Here is a 19,435-nt window from a genome sequence, read left to right on the forward strand (position 1 = left end):
CAAAATTAAAATAAAATAGAATAAAATTTAGCTCGGCTACATATATACATGCGTATATCCTACATAAACAATGTATGAATACATTATATATCTATATATCTTAGAGACCTATAGACTGTATCTGTTGCTGCAGCAGCAGAGAGTTTATTCTGTCTTGACACTTTGTATTGATATTTAGTATTACATTTTTCCCTTAAATGATAATGTTTACAGTGATTGTTTTATATGTATTTTTTATGTATGTCGCTTTGGATAAAAGCGTCTGCCAAATACTTAAACATAAACATATACTGTATAAACACCTGAAAGTCTTTATATCAGCTAAAACCACCGATCTGTTTCACTGGATTCAGAATAAAACCAAATTCTGTTTTACCCAACAATGTTAGTATTTGAATATTGTTACTTGAAGCTAGACTACATTTAGACTTGTATAATACTGTATAGCCACTGTCCATCTGATTGTCTAGTTAGCTAACATATATTACTCCCCCCCCCACACACACACACAATCTGGACTGTGGTCCTAACTTTTACCCCTGTTGGCTTTTACAATCTTTAAGCTCTGACGTAAAAACAGCAACACTGGTGATGAATACTTGTATATATTTTAGGGAAAGTAAATTAAAGATAAAATTGACTTTTATCAATTTATGATCATGATTTATGTTACCAGAGAAGGTCTTGCCCTTGCCCTTGCCCTGATGGCCCAGCAGTACCTAATCATATATAATAAGTGAGGATTCAGAAATATAATGGGAATATCAATACATCACTTCATTAGGTGTATGTGTATGCTAGCAATATATGTAGTTAGCGTTAAAAATACGCAAATCCTTCATATGCTAATGTTGGCATATTCTCGTTTTATGCTAGCAATTGAGCTATTTTTATATGCGTAAACCTAAAAATCATGGATTTTGATACTTGGCGTCATCTTGCAAGTATGCTAACGTTTCTTTTGTTAACATAAGTGACATAATGTAAGGTATGCTAACATAACATTAGAATTAGGGATGTCCGACAATGGCTTTTTGCCGGTATCCGATATTCCGATATTGTCCAACTCTTTAATTACCGATACCGATATCAACCGATACCGATATCAACCGATACCGATATATACAGTCGTGGAATTAACACATTATTATGCCTAATTTGGACAATTGGTATGGTGAAGATAAGGTCCTTTTTAAAAATAATAATAAAATAAAATAAGATAAATAAGTTAAAAACATTTTCTTAAATAAAAGAGAAAGTAAAACAATATAAAAACAGTTACATAGTAAAGTAAAGTAAAGTAAAGTACCAATGATTGTCACACACACACTAGGTGTGGTGAAATTTGCCCTCTGCATTTGACCCATCCACTTGTTCACCCCCTGGGAGGTGAGGGGAGCAGTGGGCAGCAGCGGTGCCGCGCCCGAAACTAGTAATTAATAAAAAATTAGTCAAATTAACTGTTAAAGGTTAGTATTATTAGTGGACCAGCAGCATGCACAATCATGTGTGCTTACGGACTGTATCCCTTGCAGACTGTATTGATCTATAATGTAGGAACCAGAATATTAAAAACAGAAACCCTTTTGTGTGAATGAGTGTAAATTGGGGGAGGGAGGTTTTTTGGGTTGGTGCACTAATTTTTAGTGTATCTTGTTTTTTTTATGTTGATTTAATAAAAACAAAACAAAAAAAAACAACAACAAAAAAACGATACTGATAATAAAAAAAACGTTACCGATGATTTCCGATGTTACATTTTAAAGCATTTATCGGCTGATAAATCGTCAGGCCGATATTATCGGACATCTCTAATTAGAATATATCTATGCCAACCTTAGCATGCTAACTTCTTTAGTAGGTTTTTATTACATAAAACACTTTTCATGGAAATCCTCTTTTTTGTCTCAGTATGGGAAAAAACATTTCATTGCTGACAAATGTGTGTGATGCACTTCATTTTTCATATTTTTGTCATGTTATTAGATTCATTTTGTAGAGAAAATGGATGGATGGATGTGTTAATAGGTTTTTAAACGTGTCTGAATTTAATGATGTTCTCACAGGTTACCCAGCAGGCACAAGACGTTGATACAACGTGGATTAAACATGCATGTCCTTTAAAATTGACTTTGAAACAATGTTGCAAATATTTGTAAACTGAGACAACGTTGATGTCTAGCGTTGGATCCACGTTGTTGGTTGGGAAATGACCAAATTTGAAAGGTCAAATCAACGTCACAACCTGACATTGAATAAACGTCGTCTAAAAGTTGTTTCAACTTTGTATTTGTTTTGTAGAATATTGGTTGGGAAATGACCAACATTCTGTTAGAACCCAACATTGATTAAACGTCGTTAAAAAGCACATTGTTTCAACATGAAGTTTGAGTTGCTCAACGTCAGGACCTAATTCAACAAGTTATCAACGTTGTTTCAATGTCTTGTGCCTCCTGGGGACAAGAAGGAAAATAATTTACATAAAAACTGATTCAACAACTCTGTGAAGACACTTTACTGTTTGTCTTCTCATATTTTGTTCCTCTCTACTCCAGGAACTCGTTCATCAAACTCAGTTCGCTATCCAAGAAGGTGATCAAGTCGTCTTCTTCATCTTTCCCTTCTGTCTGGAGTAACTTCCCATCCACTTCCCCGTTTCCTCCCAGCTCTAGGTAGCCTTTCCCATGAAGATTGGTTGCCCCAGCACTCTTCATCTCCATTCCTCCTTCTCTCTCATCTTTACTTTTAACAAGAACGCCCTGTTCATAAACAGAGGTCCCATCAGGGCTCTCAACTCCCTCTGCTGCTTGGCTGTCACAGTCCACACCCGACATATGAGCATTGGGATCCACGGTGACCGCGACCTTGCCTGTGCAGAGACCCATGACTTCAGCGTCTTCAGCTGGTCGGCAGTCAAATGTAAAAACACGTTCCTTTTAAAAGGTTCTTCAACATATTGCATGTGTGCTTTGTAGTAATGAATAGTAGGAAACCATCCATTGATAAAAAAGTAGATTCCTTGTTTGATTTGTAGTTTGCAGGCAGTGTTTTCCTTTTTCCAGTTTCTTCGTCACATAATAATCTCAGCTAAAGAAATGCTGAAGTGTGAAGAAAACCAAAGAGTTGATCCATAAGCAAACAAACAAATCAATACAATTTCTTTAAATCCTTCCAATGTTCTGTTCTGTTCTGTGAGGAAACTCCAAGTCATGCTGCAAAGAAAGTGACCTCTCAGAGTCAGACCTCCCTTTCCTCCCATTTATACCATAGAACATGTTGCATAGAGTACATAGACCATGTTGCATAGAGATACATAGAATACAGAAATACATATAACATGTTGCATATATATTCATAGAACATGTTGCATAAAGATACATGGAATACAGAAATACATAGACATGTTGCATAGATATACATAGAACATAGAGCTACATAGTACATTGAGATACATTGAACATGTTGCATAGAGTAAATAGAACATAGAGATACATTGAACATAGAAATACATAGAACATAGAGATAAATAGAACATAGAGATAAAAATAGTACATTCAGATACATTGAACATGTTGCATAGGGATACATAGAACATAGATATAAATAGAACATAGAGATACATAGAGATAAATAGAACATAGAGATAAAAATAGTACATTCAGATACATTGAACATGTTGCATAGAGATACATAGAACATAGAAATACATAGAACATGTTGCAGATATATATAGAACATAGAGATACATAGAACATGTTGCATAGCTAAACATAGAACATAGAGATACATAGAACATGTTGCATAGGGATACATAGAACATAGAGATACATAGAACATAGAGATAAATAGAACATAGAGATACATAGAACATAGAGATAAATAGAACATAGGGATAAAAATAGTACATTCAGATACATTGAACATGTTGCATAGGGATACATAGAACATAGAAATACATAGAACATGTTGCAGATATATATAGAACATAGAGATACATAGAACATGTTGCATAGCTAAACATAGAACATAGAGATACATAGAACATGTTGCATAGATATACATAGAACATAGAACATGTTGCATAGAGATACATACAACATAGACTTACATAGAACATGTTGCATAGAGATACATAGTACATGTTGCATAGTGATACATAGACCATGTTGCATAGATATACATAGAAAAAAGCCATACATAGTACATGTTGCATAAAGATACATAGAACATAGCGATACATTGATCACGTTGCATAGAGATACATAGAACATAGAGATACATAGTACATGTTGCATAGAAATACATAGAACATAGAGATACATAGAACATGTTGCATGGAGATACATAGAACATAGAGATACATAGACCATGTTGCATAAAGATACATAGACAGAGATACATAGACCATGTTGCATAGAGATACATAGAACATAGATTTACATGGAGATGCATAGAACATAGGGATACATAGAACACAGTGATACATAGGACATGTTGCATAGAGATACATAGTACATATAGATACATAGTACATGTTACATAGAGATACATAGACATAGATATACTGTACATAGACCATGTTGCATAGAGATACATAGAGCATAGGTTTATATAGAGATACATAGAACATAGCGATAAATACAACATGTTGCATAAAGATACATAGCGATGTATTGAACAAGTTGCATAGAGATACATAGAACATAGAGCTACATAGACCATGTTGCATATAAATACATAGAACATAGTGATACATAGAACATGTTGCATATAGATGGCTCCCCTGACACTTACCAGAGCTACAACTACATGACTGCAATACAGATTTCTTGGTCTGCAGTATTTTTCTTTGAAAAACAAAAATATAGTAATACATTCCTGGTCAATTTTTAAGACCAGTTGAAAAATTGCGAGAATGTATATTTTGCAATGTTGGGTCTAAAAAAGTTTCTCAATGCAAAAAAAAAAATGTAAAAAAAAATGGGAGTGAAACAAACAAAACCTTTCAGTAAGGAATTTATTGCAAACAAGCATTGAACTAAAATAGGCTTTTCATCAGCTAATCAAAAGCTTAAAAGTATTTTTAAAGGCCAAAGTATTCTAATAAATTGGGATTCAATGCCATTTTTGTCAGGCACTCACACTTTCATGATCTGTTGATGGCAAAGGCAAAAAAAAATGTTGTCTTTTAGAACAGTGGTCCCCAACCTTTTTGTAACTGCGGACAACGCTTGAAAAGAAGACCGGGGGGGTTATTATTATTATTTTTTTTGTCATAAAAAAATACAATCATGTGTGCTTACGGACTGTATCCCTGCAGACTGTATTGATCTATATTGATATATAATGTAGGAACCAGGATATTAATAACAGAAAGAAACAACCCTTTTGTGCGAATGAGTGTGAATGGGGGAGGGAGGTTTTTTGGGTTGGTGCACTAATTGAAAGTGTATCTTGTGGTTTTTATGTTGATTTAATCAAATAAAAATAAAAATAAAATATATATACCGGTATATATTTTTTTTAATTCTTGTGCGGCACGGTACCAATCGATCCACGGACCGGTACCGGGCCACGGCCCGGTGGTTGGGGACCACTGTTTTAGAACACGGTCAAATTGTTGAGCTCCTTTTTGCATTATGAAACTCTACTTAGAAGCTTCCTAAGATCCAACGGTGCAAAATGTAAATAATTTTTCAATTACAGTTGTCTTCAATTTTGGATCATGAGTGTATACAATATGCTAAATACCAATGCTAAGATTCCTACTCTATGAGGGAGAGACGGAGCCTCAAAAAGTACACCTTATTCAATCCACTGAATACGTCATGTCTTTTGAGCCTCACTAGTTTTTGACATGTTCTATCAGTAAATGCACATCTCATGAGGCACCTGGAATAACCATTAGCAGTCTTCAGTGTTATCCTATGATCATATCATAAATACATCAATTATACACATAAGTGATAGTTTTGTTCATCAGCAAGGCAATAATATGATTTGTAAACACCAATATTTGTTTATGCATCAATTTGGGAGACAAACATATTTGCAGCAAATTCCTAAAAACACTAGAGTGCTCCTGTGAATATTGGACCAGTGTAAACACATTGGCAGATCCTTGTATTGACAGTTTAATCTTGCTAGCAAACATAGAACCCAGTGGTCTAAACTTGTGATATACATAATTGAGGCAATCCTCATCTTATTTTTTTACAGTTAAACATTTTTTTCGTTAAGGTTCATTCTTTTCGTAACGTGATTTACGTAACTAAGGTGCTGCTGTAGAGTGTTTACTTCAAATGCGGCCATTTGTTCAACTTCTTTACTTCTACTAGTAGTTAGGGGTGTGACTCTTTTGGCCCCTCACGATTCGATCCGATTCCAATTCCTTGGGTGACGATTAGATTCCGAATCGATTCTTGATTCAATACAATTGTGGATCCAAACCGATTCCCACGTTGTATTATTTTGTGCAATAATTATAATGAAACTTTTTCAAAACAGTTTACATTTTAGAAAAGCTCATTCTGATTGCATGGATTTGGCCTGAAAACGTATTTTAAAAATGCATTCCTAATAATCTTTTATTTTAATTGATTTTTGAAAATGAGAAATCGATTTAGAATAGGGATGAATAAGAATTAATCAAATGTTGTGCACACCTACTAGTAATGTTCCTCAAGTTTCCATTTTAGGTCCTCTTTTTCATCTTTTGGGCTATTTAACTGGTGGCCTGCGAGTCCGGTTCAAAACACTTGCGAGGGACTCACATTTTTGCAGAATGTTCTTAAAAACACTATTATAGAGATTTTCTTTGACTTGCTTTTTTGCACAAGGTCCTTAAACACATCATCCTGTAACTCTGACTAAATAAATAGTCCTGTATTATTCCGGAGAGCCTCTACAATAGATCATTTATTCTGGTCTAATAGTGAAGGGAGAAGTTCGGCCCCCCAGTCCTTAGCTTTCTGGAAATATGAACCCCCAAAACATATTAGTCGAATATTCTTGTCATAGGGTATAACTTATCTCAGTAACCAACAACCAGCAGGATAGGTCTAACATGTCAGGAAACATCATTAATGTTTCCATTGTCTAAGTGGATGCTTCATGGTCCTTTAGAGCAGAAGGTTTGGGCAGGTGGCATTATCTTATCCAACTGACGTGGTCATCTGAGGGCCCTTCATGTCCAACCACACAAACCCGCTGGCTGTTTGTGGCAGGTTGGCATCGTTGAACAGCTCAGAGTCACAGTGACTCAATTATAACTTTAAAGGGGAACATTATCACAATTTCAGAAGGGTTAAAACCATTAAAAATCAGTTCCCAGTGGCTTATTTTATTTTTGAAAGTTTTTTTCAAAATTTTACGCATCACACAATATCCCTAAAAAAAGCTTCAAAGTGCCTGATTTTAACCATCGTTATATACACCTGTCCATTTTCCTGTGACGTCACATAGTGATGCCAACACAAACAAACATGGCGCATAGAACAGCAAGATATAGCGACATTAGCTCGGATTCAGACTCGGATTTCAGCGGCTTAAGCGATTCAACAGATTACGCATGTATTGAAACGGATGGTTGTAGTGTGGAGGCAGGTAGCAAAAACGAAATTGAAGAAGAAACTGAAGCTATTGAGCCATATCGGTTTGAACCGTATGCAAGCGAAAACGACACGACAGCCAGCGACACGGGAGAAAGCGAGGACGAATTCGGCGATCGCCTTCTAACCAACGATTGGTATGTGTTTGTTTGGCATTAAAGGAAACTAACAACTATGAACTAGGTTTACAGCATATGAAATACATTTGGCAACAACATGCACTTTGAGAGTGCAGACAGCCCAGTTTTCATCAATTAATATATTCTGTAGACATACCCTCATCCGCTCTCTTTTCCTGAAAGCTGATCTGTCCAGATTTGGAGTTGATGTCAGCAGGCCAGGGAAACTAGGGTCGATATTCTTCTCTTGATCATCTTCGGTGGCATAAGGGACGGTGTGAGCCAAGACATCCAGGGGGTTTAGCTCGCTCGTCTGCGGGAACAAACTGCCGCCATTGCTTGCTGTGCTACCGAGGTCCTTTGTCCCTGAATTGCTCACACACGCCGGCAGATTCAATGGGGGTCTGGCGGCAGATTTCTTTGACTTTATCGTTGGAAATGCATCTGCTTTGAGTGTCGCAGGATATCCACACATTCTTGCCATCTCTGTCGTAGCATAGCTTTCGTCGGTAAAGTGTGCGGAACAAACGTCCAATTTCTTGCCACTTTGGCATCTTTGGGCCACTGGTGCAACTTGAATCTGTCCCTGTTCGTGTTGTTACACCCTCCGACAACACACCGACGAGGCATGATGTCTCTAAGGTACCGAAAACAGTCGAAAAAACAGAAAATAACAGAGCTGATTTGACTCGGTGTTTGAGAAAATGGCAGATTGCTTCCCGATGTGACGTCACAACGTGACGTCATCGCTCCGAGAGCGAATAACAGAAAGGCGTTTAATTCACCAAAATTCACCCATTTAGAGTTCGGAAATCGGTTAAAAAAATATATGGTCTTTTTTCTGCAACATCAAGGTATATATTGACGCTTACATAGGTCTGGTGATAATGTTCCCCTTTAACTTTCAAATTTGATGGATTTAGATAACAATTTAAGGTTAGGATAGAAACATTAAATTGTATAACTTTGCTTTGGATTATTGTGTTACCTAGTAGGAACTGAGCAAAGTAAAATATGAGGTGAAAATATAAGTCTAACCCTCAGTTCCCAAATGTGCTTATTTACCTCATATATAACTTTGAACTATTCATTCTCACCTATTTTCATCACATCGAGTGTGGCTGGAAGGCAACATGCTTCTAATGTTTCACCCCTATCTTTTCTTATTTGCTTCTTCTGTTTGTTATTCTGTCATCATTGCCATCTGCATGTCTATCCACCTCACTCCTCTAACGACACAAGCTGGAAGATGTCTCTGGGCCGCATACACATGAAACTAGAACTGTCTCGGACTAAGGATTTTCGGAGTCAAATCTGATGTCAGATTTTGCCCATAGTCGGCAATCGATCGAATACATGGTCGTTAATTTTTTAAAGAGAGTTCTCCCTGTGACTGTGTGGGTTCCCTCCGGGTACTCCAGCTTCCTCCCACCTCCAAAGACATGCACCTGGGGATAGGTTGATTGGCAACACTAAATTGGCCCTAGAGTGTGAATGTTGTCTGTCTATCTGTGTTGGCCCTGCGATGAGGTGGCGACTTGTCCAGATGGATGAATAAATAAAAGGATATGTAGTGGTCACTGGTCACTATGTGTCAGTGACGTCACATGGATGTGCTCTCACGCCCACACACATCTTTTGAAGTTAATTATGGGCCTGATGCAAAGCAAAGCAGTTTATTGTGGCCAATATTTACTTTGGGCCTGGTAAAGCAGCCTATTTTATTATTGCTCATAAATAATGATCCTTTGTTATGGGCCTGCTGCGAAGCAAAGCAGCCTATTTAAATAATGTTCATATTTATTATAGGCCTGTCAAAGCAGCCTATTTTATTATTGCTCAATAAATAATGATCATTTGTTATGGGTCTGCTGCGAAGCAAAGCAGCCCACTTTATTATCGCTCATACAGCTGAACCTCAATTTACCAACGCCTCTATTTGCGACCTTTTCGGTCTACGAACTTTTAGATCAAGCCAAATATGCCTCCTATAGACTGGCCAAATCAAATCAAATCAACTTTATTTAGAAAGCACATTTAAAATTTACCACAGGGGTAGCCAAAGTGCTGTACAATGGGCAGGTTAAAAGATAACACAAGAGAAACGAGCAAACACAACACAACACAACACAAACAGAGCACGATAAAAAATAAATAACTAAAATAAATCGAACATAAAAACATAAAAACAGGTTCACAGCAGGTGTATTATGGGGCGCCATAGCAGGATAGATATCGTTCAGTCTTAAAAGCCATGGAATAAAAGTATGTTTTTAAGAGAGATTTAAAAACAGGAAGAGAGGATGCCTGTCTAACACTCAGAGGTAAGTTGTTCCAGAGTTTGGGAGCAGCAGCGGCGAAAGCTCTGTCACCTCTAATCTTCAGCCTTGTGTCAGGGACCGTCAGTAGCAGCTGATCGGCTGATCTTAGGCCAAGGACACAGCTGGAAAGTTCTCTTTACAGAGAACTCAAACATTTTAATTCCGGTTGCTTCCATTGATGACGTTACTTCCGACCACGTGAAAAACTGGAAATTTCATCAATCATGCTGCCTTGAAGTAATTGACATATGTGGGAAAGAGCTACAAATCGTTACATACAGTAGTTGGGAACAATGAGCTGTCATAAGAACTGTTTAGGGAATGACAGAACATTTTCATTTTATAAAAAGGAGTAAGGCAAATGTGTGTATTGTTTGTCACCAAGTCTGTTTATAGTAAACACTTTCAGAGAAGCACAGAAGATATTTGAACATAAACAATCTACGATATGCTGATGATCCACTCTTGTTAGCACTGAACACAACTCACCTACAACAATTACCGTATTCACTCTAGTGAATGATAAAGACAAACCATACGGAATGGAAATGAATGTGACAAAAACAAAGCAATGATAGTAAGCAAAAAAACTAGTCGTTCCTCAAATAATCCTCACAATAGATGGCAGACATGTAAAACAAGTATCAAATAAGATATATCTTGGTCAGATGCACTTTGAGAATGTAAGAATTGACAATGAAATTAAAATTATTTATATTGCCTGGAAATCATACAAAAACAGATCAAAACTAATAACACCTGGTCTAACCTACTGTATGGTTCCGAGACATGCACTTGAACTAAAAATGTATCAACAAAATAAGAAGCATTTGAGCTTTGGTTATGTTGAAGAATGTTTAAAGTGTTGTGGACTAGATTTCGAAACATAACCCAAATTTTAGAAAGGGTAATTTGTAATATACTACTACTAAGCACGATAACTAAAATATTTTTAGCATATAATCAATATAGAAGGTATTCGAAAACAGCTGATAGAAGGCAAGATGGATGAGGAGAGGACGAGGGAGGCCCAGAGAAACAGACTACAAACATCAAAAACTGGACCAAACTCAACTGCTGAAAGGCAAAGATCACAAGGGATGGCATGAAGTTTGCAAAAAGCACGTTTAATAGTTGGCAAACATAAATATTGGATTTTTTTTTTTACAGAAGGTAATATGAAGCGTTTAACTATAGTCAATAATGAGCTGAATAGTAAACAGGAAAACAACATTTCCCTTATTTTCCGCCGTTAGATCAAAATGATTGCAGACTTCGGAATTTGTCCTTTTCCTTAGTTCCACTTGTGTGCCAAAAGAAGCTCTTCTTGTTGGTGCTCCACAGTCAAAAGACACAAGTTTTTAAAGTGACACACACACAAGGAGGCATTGAGGCACGCAGCATCACTCCTTGTTTTTCACAAGGCATCGAATGCTTCACTAAAGTTGGAAGCCATGTTAACTTCTAAGCTCGAGCTTTTGAAAAAACAAATAGCGGCAGTAACTTTACCAAGTACAGTGTCACCATATGGTCAATACTACAGTGATAAAATCTGTATTTTTTTTTCAGTATGGCAAAATCATTTTTTCCGGTTATTGATTACAAATTCAGGAAATACGTTTCTGGTCACAGGAGGGCTTTAAGGGCAAAATCAAACTGCAGTGGAACCCCAACTTACAAGTACCCCGACTTGCGAGTATTTTTCAATACAAGCGGTCTCTCAGCTTTTTGTTATGCTTTTAGTTGAAAGTATAATTGGAGTGCCAAGCCTCCCCGCCACCAGTTAAAATAGTATTTGTCCACAGCCCACAGCCAGGGATCGACACGATCCTGCCCTTCAAACACCAAAACTGAGTTAGTTCTGAGAAGAAGAAGAAACAGAAGAAGAGGTCAACCGAATCAGAGAAACTAATCATTAAAACATGTTAGCAGCCCACCTGGTCAGTCAGCATCACACAAAGTCAGAGCCAGCCTCCGTGGCGTGCAGCCACAAATGTCCAAAGGACATACATTTATCCGTGAAAATATGGAGAAGCTGCTGATGCTTTATTTGACGTTTTACTTCATTCTGTTCTATGGACCATGGAGCATTACCTTCTAATACACAGACAGCTTGCTGTAAATTCTGGCCTTGGGTCCGTCACTCAAAAACGTCCGTGGGCAAGATAACCAGCAATGACAGTTCCGTATTGGTACACGCCCACACAAGTCTAGTTCCCGATGTAAATGCAGAATAATATCATTCAATTATTTCATGAATGTAATTGTCTGTTGTACATGCCATTGTATTGTTTTTCAAACAAAACTTCCTACCGAGCGTCCTTGCAAAGGGCTGCAATATATCATGCTATATATTTGGGGCCATGTCGCCCATCCCTATGTGCAACTCAACACTTTCTCACCAGTGTGCACTCATGTGTATCACAAGGATTCTAGATCACTGATGCTTTTGCTGCAGCTTGAACATGAAAAAGTCTTGTGTGTGTTGTCAAACTTATTTTCTGAATGAAACTTTTACCACAAATTGAGCATATAAATGGTTTCTCACCAGTGTGTAGTCTCATGTGTGTTAAAAGGTTTGTGCGTTCACTGAAACTTTTATTGCAGCTTGAACACGAAAAAGGCTTTTCCCCCGTGTGTATTCTCATGTGTCTTTTCAACTGAGGTTTCCGACCGAAACCTTTACCGCAAACGGAGCATATGAATTGATTTTCTCCAGTGTGTATTCTCATGTGTCTTACAAGGTCTTTTTCTTCACTAAAGTGTTCGTTGCAGCTTGAACATGAAAAAGGTTTCACAGCGTTGTGTATTTTCATGTGTGTGGTCAAAGTTCCTCTCTGGGTGTAACTTTTACCACATACTGAACATACGAAAGGTTTCTCACCTGTGTGCGTTCTCATGTGTTCTTTTAAATGAACTTTTTGTACACAACTTATACCACATACTGAGCAGCTAAACAGTTTCTCTCCAGTATGTATTTTTGTGTGTGTTGTCAAATTTCCTTTATGAGTGAAGCCTTTGCCACAAACTGAGCATATGAATGGTCTATCGCCGGTGTGTATTCTCATGTGTGTCACAAGGATCCCTCGTCCACTGAAGCTTTTGTTGCATACTGAACAAGAAAAAGGTTTATCAGAGTGTTTTGTCATGTGCCTGGCAAGGTTTCCTTTTTCAATAAAACTTTCATTCCTGCTCGAGCATTTAAAAAGTTTCTCACCAGTGTGTATTTTCATGTGTGTTGTCAATGTTCCTTTGAGAGTGAAACTTTTCCCACAAACTGAGCAAACGAACGATTTCTCGCCTGTGTGTGTTCTCATGTGTGTTGTCAAATTTCCCTTGCGTGTGAAACTCGTCCCGCAAACTGAGCACAGGAATGGTTTTTCTCCGGTGTGTATTCTCATGTGTGTTGTCAAAGATCCTTTACGAGTGAAACGTCTCCCGCAAACCGAGCATTTGAATGGTTTCTCTCCTGTGTGTTTTCGCATGTGTGTTTTTAGATCAGAATGGTAATTAAAGGTTTTGTCACAGTGAGCACATTTAAAGTGTGTGTTGTCACTATGACATGTCATACCCGCTTTAGAGTTCTCATCATCAGTGTCAGAAGAGTGTGATGTTGTGTCCTCACTCTCTGATAGTGGAGCTAGGAGGTTGTTTGCTTGAGTTCCTTCACAGTGGTCTCCATCAGCTTCTCTTGTCATGTGCTGAGTTGAGCTACTGCTTTGAGGCTCCACCTCTCTCTCCTCACTTTCACCTTTGATCTCTTCTTCATTCTTCACAATGACACAAATTACTGGGAACTCGTCCAACCCTTCAAAACGCTCTCCCTCCTGACTGATGCAGCGTTCCTCTTGTTCCTCTTTGATGTGGGGGAGATGCGGCTCCTCCTCTTCCTCTTTAGTGTTGGGGCACCATGGTACCTCCTCATCCTCTTTAAGGTGGGGGGGCTGTGGTTGCTTCATCTCCCGCTGTTCAGGAAAAAAATGGTCTTCACTGATGTCTGCAGAACACAAGAAGACAAAGACAAGCTTTAGAAAAGTGCAGCTTTGCTCAGTTACATGAGACATTAGGGCTTTTTCCACTGCAAGAACTTTCACATTTACCCAGGTAAATAAAGTTCCCCCTGTATTTCCACCAAAAACTATCTGGGTAGATTTAGTTCCACATGAACTGTTTATAGTTCCTCCCAGCGAGGGAGGAATGCTGATTGGTTGAATACAGTTAAAGACGTTTTCAAACATATGACCACTGTGCTACCTCGCTATTTTTTTTTATCACATATTTTTTTACAAATTTTTCAGGAGATTTCCAATATTTTAAAATGCAAATGTTGATTCTCATATGACCGGCAGCAATAGATACAGGATAAATGTTTTTGCCGCTAAATTACCCACAACGTTAGCGCTGAATAAAACAATATGTTGCTAGTGGTCTAACGTATCCTATAGAAAATATGTTAAAAAACAACTTAAAGCCTTGTCCAGCTGTTTACTGACATACACGAGTCATGTTTAACTAACTTCTACTGTAAACGAATACCGGCTCCAAAGCCTCCTTGACTACTAATAATTACTTAATAGTGGTTGCACAGACTAGTCGACACAGGTCTAATCAACAATCTTCATTAAAAAAAAAAACTTATTTAAAAACAAACCTTTAGCTAGTCTAAATTCTTTAGCGAATAACAAAAACACAAAATATAAAATCAATTTCCTGGTTTAAGAGGACATTTTAAACATCAGCAGCATGATAAACTGGGTAACACATGGCACACTGACAAAGTTTCACCTATTTTTACTATAACAATCTACAAGGTTAATATAGCTGGCTTCTCTTTCTTCCCCTCCATTTATCTGCTTTCTTTTGTATCTCTAGGTATCATTACATATATGTATTGTTGCATTTGAACAACTGTATTGTTGATAATAGAGGTAAATTATTGGTATTGTTCATTATCAATAGTGCTATTTCTATTGGTATTTGTATTGCTCAATTTGTATTGCAATAATGCTCATTGTCATTTCTGTATTATTATTTATTTCACTAACTGCTTCTTTGCTATCACTTTTACCATCATATTTGTACATATCATATTTGCTGATGTTGCTCTATTGTTGTTGTTGTTTTTGTCTCTCTGTCTTATCCCCCTTTTGTCCCCACAATTTCCCCCTCTGTCTTCCTTGTATCCTCTTTCTATCCCCTCCTGCTCCGGTCCGGCTGCACCAAATGATAATATAAATACATTTAATAAAGTCAAATACAAATAAGGCAACAAGAGAAGTATCCCACACTTCTCTTTTGTAAAGTAAATTTGTACAGCCGATATGGGCATCTACATCAATAATATGATTTGCCTGAGAAGCTGGACATGACAAAAAAAAAACCCATCAGCAGCGACTTGAAAATATTTTACTTTTAGCAATAGTGTTTTTTTAGCTCAGCATTTTTAGAAGACCCATTTTCCCTGAAAAATGTAAGCCAGTAACACCCAGGTGACAATATTGCCACTGCAGCTAAACAGCCTTACAGATTGTGTGTACATTTGTTGTGGCAGTGCTTCTTCAGCAAAGTAGTTGTGACTGGGAAGTTTATATAAAGAGTTCATTATTTCTGTCAGCTTTTTTGATCTGTTTTTTTCATACCATTGCAACTAGGAACATGTCTATTTACACAAAGTTTGTATTTTGGCAAAACTGTCTTCTCCATTGTTTTCAAGTGCATCCGTCTCCCTTGCGTTGATGATTTGATAGAATCACGTAAATTGCAACTTGCCATGCTGCGGTCATGAACGCGTGTTTCCCCGTGTGATGCCGAGTGTTACCGAGGTTTGAGTCAAATGGAAGAGATTGCTGGCAATAGGTTGTATTCAGTCATGTGACCTTTGAACGAAAGTAAACAAAGTGGTGGTCTACCAAACAACATGGCGACTGTGCAGAAAAAAGAGTGCAAACTATCTTAGTACGCTAGCAGATATGAGCAAAAAATCAAACTCCATCCATCCATTTTCTGGGGAGCCCAGGAATCGAACCAAGGACCTTCTCGCTGAGAGGTATGTGCGCTAACCACTGCTTCACCGTACTGCCCCAAAAAAATCGAGCTGTGTAATGGAATGATATGTTATCAAAAAAAAAGATTAGTCAAGTTATCTCAAGGTTTATCCATCGGTCGCGTTCCCAGACATGTCGAACTGTCTGGTGCTCTAAACATTATTCTAAACAACAAAACAGATGAAAACTTGGAAAAGCATGTATCAATATAGTGGCATTGTCTCAAATATCCATACTTGCCAACCCTCCCGAATTTTCCGGGAGACTCACAAATTTCAGTGCCTCTCCCGAAAATGTCCCGGGACAACCATTCTTCCGAATTTCTCCCGATTTCCAAACAGACTTAAGGCACGCCCTCTCCAGGTCCGTGCGGACCTGAGTGAGGACAGCCTATCGTCACGTCCGCTTTTCCTTCATATAAACAGCGTGCCGGCCCAGTCACGTTATAACATCTACTGCTTTTGGAGAGTGCACAACTGCACACACAACAAGGAGACAAAGCAGAAGAATGAAGAAGAGGCAGTCATGGCGACGACGAGTGAATGAGAATAGAACGAGGATGGACAATTCAACCCTAAACTCACTAATTTCCTGCAAATTACATTTCACAGATGCTGCCCATACCGATGCTCCTTCAAAAGGCTGTGCTACTGGCTGCAAAGCATTGCACTTTCAAATACAACAATGAGTAGAGGAGTGTTATGTGTGTGTATATGTGTAAATAAATGAACACTGAAATTCAAGTATTTCTTTTATATATATATATATATATATATATCAGTGACGTGCGGTGAGGTTGATGGCTGGTGAGGCACTGACTTCATCACAGTCAGATTTACAAACATATGAACCCTAAAGAGTATGTTATTCACCATTTGATTGGCAGCAGTTAACGGGTTATGTTTAAAAGCTCATACCAGCATTCTTCCCTGCTTGGCACTCAGCATCAAGGGTTGGAATTGGGGGTTAAATCACCAAAAATGATTCCCGGGCGCTGCGGCACTGCTGCCAACTGCTCCCCTCACCTCCCAGGGGGTGAACAAGGGGATGGGTCAAATGCAGAGGACACATTTCACCACACCTAGTGTGTGACAATCATTGGTACTTTAACTTAACTTTAAACTGTAGCACACAAAAAAGCACATTTAATTAAAAAAAAAACGTTATTATGGTCTTACCTTTACTTATAAATGAAGTCCATGCACCGCTCCTTCTGAACAAAAGCATTGATAACTTGTTTATAGAAGTCTTCCTTATCTTTCTTCAGTTTTAAAAGTCTCTCTGTCTCGATGGAGATCTTCCTTTAATTATTACCTCCTGCTTCAATTGAAAGTCCAGTTTAGAAAACTGTTTTTTATTTTAGATATGTATCCTCCATGTTAAAATTCCAGGCGAGAGGAAAAAATAAACCATCGCTGCTAACTGTAGCTTGTTGTAACTTATTCTGCAGCCGAGTAATTGCAAGAATGATCCCTGGGATCACTAGCGCCCTCTACCACCATGAGGCGGGATTACTGCGAGCCTCACCCAGTGCGTCTTCGCAGCCGTTTTACGATTGCTCAGCACAAGAAATACGTTGCACGCATACAGTTGTTGACAAAATACACTGTACATTATATACCTCAGCTAACTAAACTATGGAAATTTATAATATAGTTATATAGCAATACGGTCTCACTGCACAGCAGGCCAGCAGTTAGCCGAGTCAATGCGCAATCCATGGTGAGGCTCAACTGGCTGCTGACTCACCGCAAGTCTCTTCTCAGTATTTGAACGGCAAATGTGAAAATTCTGCGATTTTGAATAAAAATAATCTAAAACTGGTGAAGTTAAATAGAAAATAACTTTATAGTATAATCACTGGATACATATAACAATTTAATAAAAAATGTTTCTTTTTACATTTTTTTTCTTTCCATGATGGCACGTGAGGCCCTGCCTCACCTGCCTCCCCCGACTGCACGTCACTGATATATATATATATATATACACATAGCTAGAATTCACTGAAAGTCAAGTATTTATTTTATTTATATATATATATATATATATATATATATATATATATATATATATATATATATATATATATATATATATATATAAGAAATACTTGAATTTCAGTGAATTCTAGCCATACTTGCCAACCTTGAGACCTCCGATTTCGGGAGGTGGGGGGGGGCGTGTATCGGGGGGGTGTGGTTAAGAGGGGAGGAGTATATTTACAGCTAGAATTCACCAAGTCAAGTATTTCATATATATATATAAGAAATACTTGACTTTCAGTGAATTCTAGCTATATATATATATATATATATATATATATATATATTTATTTTATTATATATATATATGTATTAGAGATGCGCGGTTTGCGGGCACAACCGCGGAGTCCGCGAATTATCCGCGAATCGGGCGGATGAAATTTTAAAAAATTAGATTTTATCAGCGGGTCGGGTCGGGTCGGGCGATTGAAATTAAAAAAAATTTGATTTTAAATAGATTCAGGCGGGTGGCAGTTAAACCAATTCGGAAATATGATGTAGCGGCTAGCTACGGGGTGTTAGCCAATGGCTTTGGCTGGGGGGCGGGACTTCCGGGCAAGTTAGGGAAGTGACGTTGTTGACAGGAAGTGTTAGTTCGAGTTTTGCCGGGAAAGAGGGGAGACGCACATTGGAGCTGTTGTGTGGTTACATTGCATCTTATTACAATAAATACGAGACAAACGAATAAGTCTATGAGCCTACGTTCCTGGGAACATTACAATATATACATAGTTAAATGTTGTTACCCACATACGAAAAACGAGCAGGCACCTGCTGCATATGCCACAACAGAAGAAGAAAAAAAAAAAGAGATGGACACTTTTACGGAGCGGAGAAGGCCCCCGACGCCTCGCCGGGGTCCGGGACCGAAGCCCCTTCCCCCGAGAGGGCCCCACCGGGAGCCGTAGCTGAGGCGATCCGCGAGAAGGGCCCGACGCACGTCCAGGGTCACCACCGCGCCCACTGCACCGACACCCCGCCTCGTCCGCCTTCGCCGCGGCCGGCGTCACGCGCAGCAGGTAAGCAGCTTACCTGCCCGCCACCCCCGTGGCCGGGGGCGCGTAACAGGGGTCACTCCGCGCGCAGTGCGCTCACGAAAGGGGTGGGGCTCACCCTGGTTGATATAGACAGCAGGACGGTGGCCATGGAAGTTGGAACCCGCTAAGGAGTGTGTAACAACCCACCTGCCGGATCAACTAGCCCTGAAAATGGATGGCGCTGGAGCGTCGGGCCCATATACCCGGCCGTCGCCGGCAGCGAGACGCGCTTGGAGGTGCGCTCAGCGCGGCTCCCATA

At 38.6% G+C, this 19,435-nt stretch overlaps 1 protein-coding gene across 2 annotated transcripts in view; it reads right to left on the reverse strand.

Moving 5' to 3' along the window:
- Positions 1-11,156: 11,156 nt before the first annotated feature.
- LOC133619051 (uncharacterized) overlaps positions 11,157-19,435 on the reverse strand; it is a 10,081-nt gene continuing 1,802 nt past the window's right edge. The window contains exons 3-4 of one of the 2 annotated variants that reach the window (XM_061979913.2): positions 13,622-14,047; positions 11,157-11,911 (exon numbers count right to left, since the gene is read on the reverse strand). In XM_061979913.2, the coding sequence (XP_061835897.1) occupies positions 11,790-11,911; positions 13,622-14,009 (510 nt within the window). In that variant the 5' untranslated portion in view covers positions 14,010-14,047 and the 3' untranslated portion in view covers positions 11,157-11,789. Of the gene's footprint in view, positions 14,048-19,435 lie in introns of both variants that reach the window. The other variant, XM_061979911.2, reaches the window with a different exon arrangement.

Source organism: Nerophis lumbriciformis, linkage group LG19 (genome assembly GCF_033978685.3).
Source record: "Nerophis lumbriciformis linkage group LG19, RoL_Nlum_v2.1, whole genome shotgun sequence".
NCBI lineage: Eukaryota > Metazoa > Chordata > Actinopteri > Syngnathiformes > Syngnathidae > Nerophis > Nerophis lumbriciformis.